The sequence below is a fragment of the Salvelinus namaycush genome, chromosome 4 (assembly GCF_016432855.1).
Source record: "Salvelinus namaycush isolate Seneca chromosome 4, SaNama_1.0, whole genome shotgun sequence".
Lineage (NCBI taxonomy): Eukaryota > Metazoa > Chordata > Actinopteri > Salmoniformes > Salmonidae > Salvelinus > Salvelinus namaycush.
In genome coordinates, this window is record NC_052310.1 from 78,554,113 (window position 1) to 78,568,799 (window position 14,687).

General features: G+C 41.9%; 1 protein-coding gene across 1 annotated transcript in view; it reads left to right on the forward strand.

The window, feature by feature from the left end:
- Positions 1-2,717: 2,717 nt before the first annotated feature.
- LOC120046011 (neurabin-2-like) overlaps positions 2,718-14,687 on the forward strand; it is a 60,463-nt gene continuing 48,493 nt past the window's right edge. The window contains exon 1 of the mRNA XM_038990923.1: positions 2,718-4,175. Coding sequence (XP_038846851.1) covers positions 2,718-4,175 — 1,458 coding nt within the window. The remainder of the gene's footprint in view (positions 4,176-14,687) is intronic.

Genomic DNA, 14,687 nt, shown 5'->3' on the forward strand with positions numbered 1-14,687 from the left:
CAGTTATCATGGAGTGCCTCTGGGTAAAACGAAGCCAGCTGGGAAGGACTGCATGTTGCACATAAATAGCATGGGATCATTGTAGACCCACCCTGCTTTTCAGAATGGGAGAGTGAGAGTTTAGACACCTACCAATTTGCTGTAAGTCGTTCTAGATACAAGTGTCTGCTAAATGATTCAAATGTAAATGTTATGTAAATGATGATCACTGCAGACTGCTGCATGAATGTCAGTTGTGACACACCTGTACATGTAATGATGCTTTAAATGAAAAATTGTGAAGAAATTACAATAAACATTTATCTGTTCTTTGGGAATGCATTACGTTGTTGCTATTGGTCAATCATTAAAGGTCTAATCACAAACTTCAGGTTCTGCTGTTTTTAAAGAGGTGACTCAATCTCCGCCTTACCATAGTGTTTTAGGAAGGGTTCAAATTCATTCTGGACAATCTCTCTCTACAGCTGGAACACAAATAGCTCCCACAGGGGCATAATCCTTGATATCTGCCTTGACCACCAGCACACTGGCCACACACACTGTGTACAAGTAGATAGGAACACAAGCACCAAAGGATATCACTATTTGATAGGTTACATTTACATGAGGTTGCAAATAACATGGAACTCGGGCAGTGAACTGATTTGCACTTGAACACCGTGTCCACACCACTACTCAGCCTCATGGCATACAACAATACACTTGACATAGCTGCTGAAATTATATTTACAGTCATTTCACATACTGTTATCGGACATCAGCATATATACTGGCAGCACAATATTCCTCCTCTTACTATAAAACTATTTAATCACTGGTAAGTTCTCTAAAATATCTATTGTAAAACACAAATGATAATTTGCTATATATAGGATAAGTGATCAATGTAAATAAAAATCAGCTTGTTGTCATTGACTAAATTTGACTGTTAAAATAAATCAGCCTGTCCAGTCTGCCATCTTGTTTGGAGCTGTGATTACATCTAAACATTACAATAACAGTGGAGGTTAGCATTTTTGCAGGGGTATGATATTTGTGAGTAACTTTCTCACTCATCATTATTCACGATTCATTCAGGACTATCCATAATCATGGTAGCATCCACATGAATGTATTAGTGTTTAGAAACATATATTCTTATTTACAATAAAATTCACTTCAAAATGTCACAATACATTATTTACCATTTCATTATCTATTGGGAACACAATAATCTGAAACACAACCAAAGCATACTCCAAGAAAGGTTCAAATCTCACCTTTCTTGTAAAAACAGTTGTAAACAAGCGGAGGTGTAGTCATATTTTAGGACCCAAACTCAGGTACTCATGATGTATTTCCTATTCAACTAAACGGCATGAATAAGGCTTGAAATGACTTCTATTTTTTGTAAATATAGTATAATCAATTTATAAAACGACTAACTGTAAGATTTCACCTTCCTTATAACTGTAAAATACATATTTCCATGTTTAGTGTTGGAGAGAAGTGCATATTTTCTAAAGGTTTCTCTTGATCAAAATGTCTGCCCCCATCACTGTGATTTTATATTATGTTATATTTTTTCTGATCGTAACGTTAACTTATCTGCCTACATATTCTGAGATATAACTAATTTACAGTCTTTATTCGTAGCTATGGAAAACGCATTGGACGGACACGGTATGGAGCGCATGAGATGCAGAACCAGACTAGGCGACATAGCCTACAAACCAACATGGTAGGGTTTTATTGTGAAGCTGAGGAAATAGTCTACCCTACGCCCTCACAAGAATGTCACAATGTCTCACTGCTAAAACATTGTATTATCAAACTTGTAGGCCAGACAGGTAGTGGTTTCAGCATGCGACGATATTAAACGGACACAGTAATCTGACGCCCTCGGGTTCCTAAAGTGCCCCAATTCTTTGAATAAAGTAGATTTATGTTTATTTGGCTCGTCTGATATCATAATTTTAATGATATAAAACGTGTGTAGGCCTCACAAATATATTGATTATCACAAAATTTATATTCCAGGTGTAGGAATTAAAACGTAGAGGACCAGTGAAACGACCGGCGCTATGACCCCGTTGCGCCCGATCCCCAGCAGCGTTAACGTGGGTAAGTGCTATACGGAATCCTTGAGACGTCCATACCCTAAACCCTAACCCCTACTTTAACCATTACCCTTACCTAACCCTAACCTTAACCATTTTAAATGTCAACTTCAACAAGGTAATTCCAGAGTTGGGACGTCCCAAGGAACCCGGGTAGCCCGGACCGTTTTACGCGAGCGAAGAGGACACCGTGGCATAAATCAGCAGCTCAGAAAATCAAGAGATCAAAATGATGCTGCTGCTGGTGAAAAGGGATTAAACGGAATAAATCTTTCGTCAGTGGAAAATCCAGCGTTCATTAGGTTACTGTTCCAGTTTTCTGCAGGGATGTTTTTGTAACCAGGGCATTTTATCCGGGTTTTTGGTCAGGTTGGCGTTCAAATACTAATGTATCGTTTTCAATTTCCATAGGAAAACACTGGATGCACGCAGCCTAAAACAATACCGTCGTTTTTTTATTCTCTTCTGCTATTCAATTCTATTCGGCACGGCACATAGGCTCACCGTCTCCCCAACATAATTGACTGTCGGTGAGAACGGACCAATTTTTGCTGACAACCGAGGAAAGGAAAGGCAAATATGTCGTTGCTGAGCAGCGGTTGTGATGCTTGACTGATCATGATGAAGACCGATTCCTCATCTTCCAAAAGCACCGGCTCCGGTTCGACGCTGAGGAGCCCATCCCCGCACCGGAACGCATACGAGGCGGGGATGCAGGCGCTGAGGCCTGCCAAGGACAATGCTGCAAAAGGCGATCATATGCAGGAAGGCCCCCGCGGTCGCAGGAGTTATGGCTCCAATGTGCACCGTATCAAGAACATGTTCCAGCAGATGCAAGGCCCAGGGAGCACATCTCCCTGCACGGAGGGAGGGGAGGACCCAGAGAAGACTACTGAGAGAGTGCGTCTCTCCCTCCCCAGAGCCGGTAGCCTGAATGAGAATGTGGACCACAGCGCCTTGCTGAAGCTGGGATCCACTGTCTCAGAGCGGGTTAACCGGTTCGACCCTAATGCCAAAGCTGAGAATGGGCAGGCTCCCGTAGCCTCATCACCCAGCTACTCCAAGTTGCAGGAGACACGGAAGATTTTCGAACAACAGAAGGCGGCCCAGCAGCTGGAGCGGGAGAAGCAGGCTGCTGCCACCAACCGGGTCCTGCTGAAGACAGAGCAGACCTCGGGCCTGGGCATCCAGGATGGCAGGCTGGACATGGTGGCGCGGTTCAATGGCAGCACAGAGTCCCTGGACAGCCTGGACACCACCGAGGCCGTGTCCCCCACCGTCTCCCAGCTCAGCGCTGTCTTCGAGCGGGCCTCAGAGCTCCGCAACAACCTGCACCACCTCTCCTCCACACCTCCGCTGCCCTCCCGGGGGGTCAGCACCAAGGTGGGGGTGCAGCTCAACTCCAAAATCATCTCTAAGAGGGCGAATCGTGCTTCTGCCCTCCCACCAACCAGCCAGGAGGAGGAAGGGGGTTGGGGCCGCAGCCAGAGGGACCAGGATGGACCTCCCAGAAGCCTCAGGGCCTCATCCTCCTCCACCTCCGATGGCCAAAGCGGAGGGCAGAATGGAGGCCACAGTGGCCACACACTCCCTGAGCCCAGAGAGGGCCGGGATAAGACTGGGCCAGACTCTGGGTCCCAGGCCAAAATTGAGGGCCAGTCTGAGGATCGTTCTGGCGACCTGGAGCCCAGCAGTACCATAGTTAAATCTGACATCCACCACTTCTCTCTGGAGAATGGAGAGAACAGTACAGAGAGAGAGGCCCAGGTAAGGGAGACCTCTCCCAAGGGCACTAGCAGTGAGAGGGGGAGGCAGGGTGGAGATGGAGAGATTGGCCAGGGGGGTATAGCAGAGGGGGAAGAGAGGACTGTAAAGGAGGATCAGTCAGGGGGAGAACAGGTGGCTATCAGAATGTACAGCGCAGTGGGGGAGGACTCTGGAGGGAGCCAGCAGGAAGAGGAGGAGGATGATGAGCCATACGAGCCCGAGTCCAGCTGTCATGAGAAACCTGGGCTACCTGAAGAGGAGGACCCTCCACCTAGCCGGAAGATCTGCTTCAGCACGGGGCCTATCAAGGTGAGTTCACATTCTAATAGAATAAACACCCACTCACACACATATACACACACATATACACACACACACACACACACACACACACACACACACACACACACACACACACACACACACACACACACACATACACACACACACACACACATACATACATACATACATACTTTTTTGCCCCACTGTATGTATTTAGTCAGCCACCAATTGTGCAAGTTCTCCCACTTAAAAAGATGAGAGAGGCCTGTAATTTTCATCATAGGTCCACTTCAACACTGACAGACAAAATGAGAAAAAAAAATCCAGAAAATCACATTGTAGGATTATTAATGAATTTATTTGCAAATTATGGTGGAAAATAAGTATTTGGTCAATAACAAAAGTTTATCTCAATACTTTGTTATATACCCTTTGTTGGCAATGACAGAGGTCAAATGTTTTCTGTAAGTCTTCACAAGGTTTTCACACACTGTTGCTGGTATTTTGGCCCATTCCTCCATGCAGATCTCCTCTACAGCAGTGATGTTTTGGGGCTGTTGCTGGGCAACACGGACTTTCAACTCCCTCCAAAGATTTTCTATGGGGTTGAGATCTGGAGACTGGCTAGGCCACTCCAGGACCTTGAAATGCTTCTTACGAAGCCACTCCTTCGTTGCCCGGGCGGTGTGTTTGGGATCATTGTCATGCTGAAAGACCCAGCCACGTTTCATCTTCAATGCCCTTGCTGATGGTAGGCTTTGTTACTTTGGTCCCAGCTCTCTGCAGGTCATTCACTAGGTCCCCCCGTGTGGTTCTGGGATTTTTGCTCACCGTTCTTGTTATCATTTTGACCCCACGAGATCTTGCGTGGAGCCCCAGATCGAGGGAGATTATCAGTGGTCTTATATGTCTTCCATTTCCTAATAATTGCTCCCACAGCTGATTTCTTCAAACCAAGCTGCTTACCTATTGCAGATTCAGTCTTCCCAGCCTGGTGCAGGTCTACAATTTTGTTTCTGGTGTCCTTTGACAGCTCTTTGGTCTTGGCCATAGTGGAGTTTGGAGTGTGACTGTTTGAGGTTGTGGACAGGTGTCTTTTATACTGATAACAAGTTCAAACAGGTGCCATTAATACAGGTAACGAGTGGAGGACAGAGGAGCCTCTTAACCTCTTTCGCCCCGGGGTTCCGCTAGCGGAACACCCACAACATTCCACTGCCTTCGCAGCGGGCAAAATTCTAAAATATTTTTTTGAAATATTTAACTTCCACACATTAACAAGTCCAATACAGCAAATGAAAGATAAACATCTTGTGAATCCAGCCATCATGTCTGATTTTTAAAATGTTTTACAGCGAAAACACAATATATATTTATGTTAGCTCACCACAATAGCCAAACACACAACGCCATTTATTCACCGCTAACATAGCTTTCACAAAACCCACAAATAGAGATAAAATTAATCACTAACCTTTGAACAACTTCATCAGATGACAGTCTTATAACATCATGTTATACAATACACTTATGTTTTGTTCGAAAATGTGCATATTTATAGGTATAAATCGTAGTTTTACATTGCAGCCACCGTCACAAATAGCACCAAAACAGCCAGAATAATTACAGAGAGCAACGTGAAATACATAAATACTCATCATAAAACATTTATGAAAAATACATGTTGTACAGCAAATGAAAGATAAACATCTTGTGAATCCAGCCAATATTTCCGATTTTTTAAAAGTGTTTTACAGCGAAAACACAATATATATTTATGTTAGCTCACCACAATAGCCAAACACACAACGCCATTTATTCACCGCTAACATAGCTTTCACAAAACCCACAAATAGAGATAAGATTAATCACTAACCTTTGAACAACTTCATCAGATGACAGTCTTATAACATCATGTTATACAATACACTTATGTTTTGTTCGAAAATGTGCATATTTATAGGTATAAATCGTAGTTTTACATTGCAGCCACCGTCACAAATAGCACCAAAACAGCCAGAATAATTACAGAGAGCAACGTGAAATACATAAATACTCATCATAAAACATTTATGAAAAATACATGTTGTACAGCAAATGAAAGATAAACATCTTGTGAATCCAGCCAATATTTCCGATTTTTTTAAAGTGTTTTACAGCGAAAACACAATATATATTTATGTTAGCTCACCACAATAGCCAAACACACAACGCCATTTATTCACCGCTAACATAGCTTTCACAAAACCCACAAATAGAGATAAAATTAATCACTAACCTTTGAACAACTTCATCAGATGACAGTCTTATAACATCATGTTATACAATACATTTATGTTTTGTTCGAAAATGTGCATATTTATAGCTACAAATCCTGGTTTTACATTGTGAATACGGCGCCATAATGCACCAAATTGTCCGGAGAAATTTTGGACAGTCACGTAATCTAACCAAAAAACTCATCATACACTTAAAAATACATGTTGTACAGCAAATGAAAGATACACTGGTTCTTAATGCAACCGCTGTGTTAGATTAAAAAAAATAACTTTAGTACAAAGTACAGCATGCAATATTCTGAGACAGCGCCCAGCAATTCTCCGCCATGTTGGAGCCAACATATTCCACTAAAATAACATCATAAATATTCTCTTACCTTTGATGATCTTCCATCAGAATGTAGTGCAAGGAGTCCTAGTTCCACAATAAATCATTGTTTTGTTTTAGAATGTCCATTTCTTCTGTCGAATTAGCAACTTTGGCTAGCATTGTGGAGGGCACATGTCCATCAACTCTTGGCGCATGGAGCGAAAAATTCCAAAAGTCACAATAAACGTCGAATAAACTGGTCAAACTCAGTTGAAAATCCATCTTTATGATGTTTTTCTCATATGTAACCAAAAATTCCAAGACGGAGCATTTCGTTGTGTATACCTAACGCATTTCAGAAGACAATGTGGGGTTCCCTGGTGCGCGGCTAAATACTGCCAATAGGGCGGACCTGTCACTCCAAAAGCTCTCATTCGGTCTCACATCAAGCTAGACAACCTATTCAACATTCTACTGCCTGTTGACATCTAGTGGAAGGCGTATGAAGTGCATACAGATCCATAAATATAAGGCAATTGAATAGGCAAGGCCTGACACAGAGCCCCATTTTCAGAATTTTCACTTCCTATTTGGAAGTTTGCTGCCAAATGAGTTCTGTTTTACTCACAGATATAATTCAAACAGTTTTAGAAACTTCAGAGTGTTTTCTATCCAATAGTAATAATAATATGCATATCGTATGATCTAGAACAGAGTACAAGGCCGTTTAATTTGGGCACGATTTTTCCCCAAAGTGAAAACAGCGCCCCCTATTCACTAATAGAAGAAGTTACAGGTCAGTGAGAGCCAGAAATCCTGCTTGTTTGTAGGTGACCAAATACTTATTTTCCACCATCATTTGCAAATAAATTCATTAAAAATCCTACAATGTGATTTTCTGGATTTTCTTTTCTCATTTTGTCTGTCATAGTTGCAGGCCTCTCTCATCTTTTTAAGTGGGAGAACTTGCACAATTGGTGGCTGACTAAATACTTTTTTGCCCCACTGTACATACATACATACATACATACATACACACATACACACATTTACACACACGCACGCACGCAATTCTCACTGAGTCTGTACATAGTCAAAGCTTTCCTTAAGTTTGGGTCAGTCACAGTGGTCAGGTATTCTGCAACTGTGTTCTCTCTGTTTAGGGCCAAATATCATTCTACTTTGCTCTGTTTTTTTGTTAATTCTTTCCAAAGTGTCAAATAATTATCTTTTTGTTTTCTCATAATTTTGTTGGGTATAAGTCTGTTGCTGTCCTGAGGTTCTGTGGGGTCTGTTTGTGTTTGTGAACAGAGCCCCAGAACCAGCTTGCTTAGGGGGCTCTTCTCCAAGTTCATCTCTCTGTAAGTGATGGCTTTGATATGGATGGTTTGGGATTCGCTTCCTTTTAGGTGGTTGTAGAATTTAACGGCTCTTCTGGATTTTGATAATTAGTGGGTATCGTCCCAATTCTACTCTGCATGCATTATTTTGTGTTTTATGTTGTACACGGAGGATATTTTTGCAGAATTCTTCATGCAGAGTTTCAATTGAATGTTTTTCCCATTTTGTGAATTCTTGGTTGGTGAGCGAACCCCAGACCTCACAACCATAAAGGGCAATAGATTCTATAACTAATTCAAGTATTTTTAGCCAGATCCTAATTGGTATGTCAATTTTTATGTTCCTTTTGATGGCATAGAAGGCCCTTCTTGCCTTGTATCTCAGATCGTTCACTGCTTTGTGGAAGTTACCTGTGGCGCTGATGTTTAGGCCGAGGTATGTATAGTTTTTTGTGTGCTCTAGGGCAACGGTGACTCGATGAAATTTGTATTTGTGGTCCTAGCAACTGGAGTTTTTTTGGAACACTATTATTTTGTCTTATTGAGATTTACTGTCAGGGCCCAGGCCCCTCTCTCTCTCTCTCTCTCTCTCTCTCTCTCTCTCTCTCTCTCTCTCTCTCTCTCTCTCTCTCTCTCTCCCTCTACCTCTCTATCTCGCTATCTACTCTCTCTCTTTACTCTCTCTTTCTACTATTTCTCTATCTACTCTCTCTCTTTACTCTCTCTTTCTACTATTTCTCTATCTACTCTCTCTCTTTACTCTCTCTTTCTACTATTACTCTATCTACTCTCTCTCTTTACTCTCTCTTTCTACTATTTCAATTCAATTCAATTTTTCAATTCAAGGGGCTTTATTGGCATGGGAAACGTGTTAACATTGCCAAAGCAAGTGAGGTATTTCTCTATCTACTCTCTCTCTTTACTCTCTCTCTACTATTTCTCTATCTACTCTCTCTCTTTACTCTCTTTCTACTATTTCTCTATCTACTCTCTCTCTTTACTCTCTCTCTACTATTTATCTATCTACTCTCTCTCTTTACTCTCTCTTTCTACTATTTCTCTCTACTCTCTCTCTTTACTATTTCTCTATCTACTCTCTCTCTTTACTCTCTCTTTCTACTATTTCTCTATCTACTCTCTCTCTTTACTCTCTCTTTCTACTATTTCTCTATCTACTCTCTCTCTTTACTCTCTCTCTATCTACTCTCTCTCTTTACTCTCTCTCTATCTACTCTCTCTCTTTACTCTCTCTTTCTACTCTCTCTCTATCTACTCTCTCTCTTTACTCTCTCTTTCTACTATTTCTCTATCTACTCTCTCTCTTTACTCTCTCTCTCTCTACTATCTCTCTCTACTATTTCTCTATCTACTCTCTCTCTTTACTCTCTCTTTCTACTATTTCTCTATCTACTCTCTCTCTTTACTCTCTCTTTCTACTATTTCTCTATCTACTCTCTCTCTTTACTCTCTCTTTCTACTATTTCTCTATCTACTCTCTCTCTTTACTCTCTCTCTATCTACTATTTCTCTATCTACTCTCTCTCTTTACTCTCTCTCTATCTACTCTCTCTTTCTACTATTTCTCTATCTACTCTCTCTCTCTCTACTATCTCTCTATCTACTCTCTCCCTCTACTATTTCTCTATCTACTCTCTCTCTTTACTCTCTCTTTCTACTATTTCTCTATCTACTCTCTCTCTTTACTCTCTCTTTCTACTATTTCTCTATCTACTCTCTCTCTTTACTCTCTCTCTACTATTTCTCTATCTACTCTCTCTCTTTACTCTCGTTCTACTATTTCTCTATCTACTCTCTCTCTTTACTCTCTCTCTACTATTTATCTATCTACTCTCTCTCTTTACTCTCTCTTTCTACTATTTCTCTCTACTCTCTCTCTTTACTCTCTCTTTCTACTATTTCTCTATCTACTCTCTCTCTTTACTCTCTCTTTCTACTATTTCTCTATCTACTCTCTCTCTTTACTCTCTCTCTATCTACTCTCTCTCTTTACTCTCTCTCTATCTACTCTCTCTCTTTACTCTCTCTTTCTACTCTCTCTCTATCTACTCTCTCTCTTTACTCTCTCTTTCTACTATTTCTCTATCTACTCTCTCTCTTTACTCTCTCTCTCTCTACTATCTCTCTATCTACTCTCTCCCTCTACTATTTCTCTATCTACTCTCTCTCTTTACTCTCTCTTTCTACTATTTCTCTATCTACTCTCTCTCTTTACTCTCTCTTTCTACTATTTCTCTATCTACTCTCTCTCTTTACTCTCTCTCTATCTACTATTTCTCTATCTACTCTCTCTCTTTACTCTCTCTCTACTATTTCTCTATCTACTCTCTCTCTTTACTCTCTTTCTACTATTTCTCTATCTACTCTCTCTCTTTACTCTCTCTCTACTATTTATCTATCTACTCTCTCTCTTTACTCTCTCTTTCTACTATTTCTCTATCTACTCTCTCTCTTTACTCTCTCTTTCTACTATTTCTCTATCTACTCTCTCTCTTTACTCTCTCTCTATCTACTCTCTCTCTTTACTCTCTCTTTCTACTATTTCTCTATCTACTCTCTCTCTTTACTCTCTCTTTCTACTATTTCTCTATCTACTCTCTCTCTTTACTCTCTCTCTATCTACTCTCTCTCTCTTTACTCTCTCTTTCTACTATTTCTCTATCTACTCTCTCTCTTTACTCTCTCTCTCTCTACTATCTCTCTCTCTACTATTTCTCTATCTACTCTCTCTCTTTACTCTCTCTTTCTACTATTTCTCTATCTACTCTCTCTCTTTACTCTCTCTTTCTACTATTTCTCTATCTACTCTCTCTCTTTACTCTCTCTTTCTACTATTTCTCTATCTACTCTCTCTCTTTACTCTCTCTTTCTACTATTTCTCTATCTACTCTCTCTCTTTACTCTCTCTCTATCTACTATTTCTCTATCTACTCTCTCTCTTTACTCTCTCTCTATCTACTCTCTCTTTCTACTATTTCTCTATCTACTCTCTCTCTTTACTCTCTCTCTCTCTACTATCTCTCTATCTACTCTCTCCCTCTACTATTTCTCTATCTACTCTCTCTCTTTACTCTATCTACTCTCTCTCCCTCTACTATTTCTCTATCTACTCTCTCTCTTTACTCTCTCTCCCTCTCTACTTTTTCTCTCTATCCCCCTATCTACTCTCTCTCTACTATTTCTCTATCTACTCTCTCTCTTTACTCTCTCTCCCTTTCTCTATCTCTCTATCTACTCTCTCTCTATCTACTCTCGCTCTTTACTCTCTCTCCCTCTCTCTCTCTCTCTTTACTCTCTCTCCCTCTCTACTTTTTTTCTCTCTCTCTATCTACTCTCTCTCTTTACTCTCTCCCTCTCTCTACCTTTTCTCTCTATCTCTCTATTTCTCTCTCTCTCTACTCGCTCTCTTTACACTCTCTACTCTGTAAATAATTGTTAGAGAGGAACAAAGAGGCAGAATAATTCGCGTAGCTGCTCTCTTATTGTGTGTCGGGATATTCTGACTGGCTGGGTTTATAAAAGGTCAACAGTAGTGCAGTGGTTGGTTTTATATGGGTGGCAGTAATGTACCTACAAATATGTTTTGCAAACTGCCATTAAACTCCAAAGAAGAATAAGTGGTTGGTTTATATGGGCTGGTTGGTGGTTGGTTCATGCTCATGAACTTTAAGTAAGTCACGGTACATCACTACATCACTACTCTCAGCATGGTAGAGAAGTAGCCCTGATATGGCTGTAGCCTTCATTATCCAGAATTAGCATGCTTCATTTCCTGCTGATGGGCTATCAACTGTGGATGGGGTTCCCGTTGTATTCAATCTGGTTAGCTAAGCATATGCTAGAACATTCACACCTGGCATAATTACCTTTATTTGCCAATTACATTTATACGCATTTTAGACAGAAGGTGTGGTATGTTACCTGTAAAAAATCTAAGGCAATCTTTACATGACCATCTTTCAAACAATTTTCTTGGGCCACTATAACTATAACTATTTTGCCAATTGGATTGGTCCCCTCTACCACACGGAACCCCACTAATCTACCCACGGAAACGCACGAGGTAGCTAAAAACAGACCTCCATCCTCTGCCAGCTTGCTACCCATGGCCCGGCTAGCTGTCTGAATCGCCGTGACCCCAACCAACCTCACTACTCACTGGATCCTTATGATCACTCGGCTAAGCATGCCTCTCCTTAATGTCAATATGCCTTGTCCATTGCTGTTCTGGTTAGTGTTTATTGGCTTATTTCACTGTAGAGCCACTAGCCCTGCTCATTATACCTTATCCAACCTTTCAGTTCCACCACCCACACATGCAATGACATCACCTGGTTTAAATGATGTTTCTAGAGACAATATCTCTCTCATCATCACTCAATGCCTAGGTTTACCTCCACTGTATTCACATCCTACCATACCCTTGTCTGTACATTATACCTTGAAGCTATTTTATCGCCCCCAGAAACCTGCTCCTTTTACTCTCTGTTCCGGATGTCCTAGACGACCAATTCTCCTAGCTTTTAGCCGTACCCTTATCCTACTCCTCCTCTGTTCCTCTGGTGATGTAGAGGTGAATCCAGGCCCTGCAGTGCCTAGCTCCACTCCTATTCCCCAGGCGCTCTCTTTTGATGACTTCTGTAACCGTAATAGCCTTGGTTTCATGCATGTTAACATTAGAAGCCTCCTCCCTAAGTTTGTTTTACTCACTGCTTTAGCACACTGCCAACCCGGATGTCTTAGCCGTGTCTGAATCCTGGCTTAGGAAGACCACCAATAACTCTGAAATCTCCATTCCTAACTACAACATTTTCAGACAAGATAGAATGGCCAAAGGGGGCGGTGTTGCAATCTACTGCAGAGATAGCCTGAGGAGTTCTGTCCTACTATCCAGGTCTGTACCCAAACAATTTGAACTTCTACCTTTAAAAATCCACCTCTCTAAAAACAAGTCTCTCACCGTTGCCGCCTGCTATAGACCACCCTCTGCCCCCAGCTGTGCTCTGGACACCATATGTGAACTGATTGCCCCCCATCTATCTTCAGAGCTCGTGCTGCTAGGTGACCTAAACTGGGACATGCTTAACACCCCAGCCATCCTACAATCTAAGCTTGATGCCCTCAATCTCACACAAATTATCAATGAACCTACCAGGTACCACCCCAAAGCCGTAAACACGGGCACCCTCATAGATATCATCCTAACCAACTTTCCCTCTAAATACACCTCTGCTGTTTTCAACCAAGATCTCAGCGATCACTGCCTCATTGCCTGCATCCGTAATGGGTCAGCGGTCAAACGACCTCCACTCATCACTGTCAAACGCTCCCTGAAACACTTCAGCGAGCAGGACTTTCTAATCGATCTGGCCCGGGTATCCTGGAAGGATATTGATCTCATCCCGTCAGTAGAGGATGCCTGGTTATTCTTTTTAAATGCCTTCCTCACCATCTTAAATAAGCATGCCCCATTCAAGAAATTTAGAACCAGGAACATATATAGCCCTTGGTTCTCTCCAGACCTGACTGTCCTTAACCAACACACAAACATCCTATGGCGATCTGCATTATCGAACATTCTCCGTGATATGCAACTTTTCAGGGAAGTTAGAAACCAATATACACAGGCAGTTAGAAAAGCCAAGGCTAGCTTTTTCAAGCAGAAATTTGCTTCCTTCAACACAAACTCAAAAAAGTTCTGGGACACTGTAAAGTCCATGGAGAATAAGAACACCTCCTCCCAGCTGCCCACTGCACTGAGGATAGGAAACTCTGTCACCACAGATAAATCCACTATAATTGAGAATTTCAATAAGCATTTTTCTACGGCTGGCTATGCTTTCCACCTGGATACCCCTACCCCAGTCAACAGCACTGCACCCCCCACAGCAACTCGCACAAGCCTTCCCCATTTCTCCTTCTCCCAAATCCAGTCAGCTGATGTTCTGAAAGAGCTTCAAAATCTGGACCCCTACAAATCAGCCGAGCTAGACAATCTGGACCTTTTTTTTCTAAAATGATCTGCCAAAATTGTTGCAACCCCTATTACTACCCTGTTCAACCTCTCTCGTGTTGTCTGAGATTCCCAAAGATTGGAAAGCAGCTGCGGTCATCCCCCTCTTCAAAGGGGGGGATACTCTTGATCCAAACTGCTACAGACCTATATCTATCCTACCCTGCCTTTCTAAGGTCTTCGAAAGCCAAGTCAACAAACAGATTACCGACCATTTCGAATCCCACCGCACCTTCTCCGCTATGCAATCTGGTTTCAGAGCTGGTCATGGGTGCACCTCAGCCACGCTCAAGGTCCTAAACGATATCTTAACCGCCATCGATAAGAAACAATACTGTGCAGCCGTATTCATTGACCTGGCCAAGGCTTTCGACTCTGTCAATCACCACATCCTCATCGGCAGACTAGCCTTGGTTTCTCAAATGATTGCCTCGCCTGGTTCACCAACTACTTCTTTGATAGATTTCAGTGTGTCAAATTGGAGGGCCTGTTGTCCGGACCTCTGGCAGTCTCTATGGGGGTGCCACAGGGTTCAATTCTTGGGCCGACTCTCTTCTCTGTATACATCAATGATGT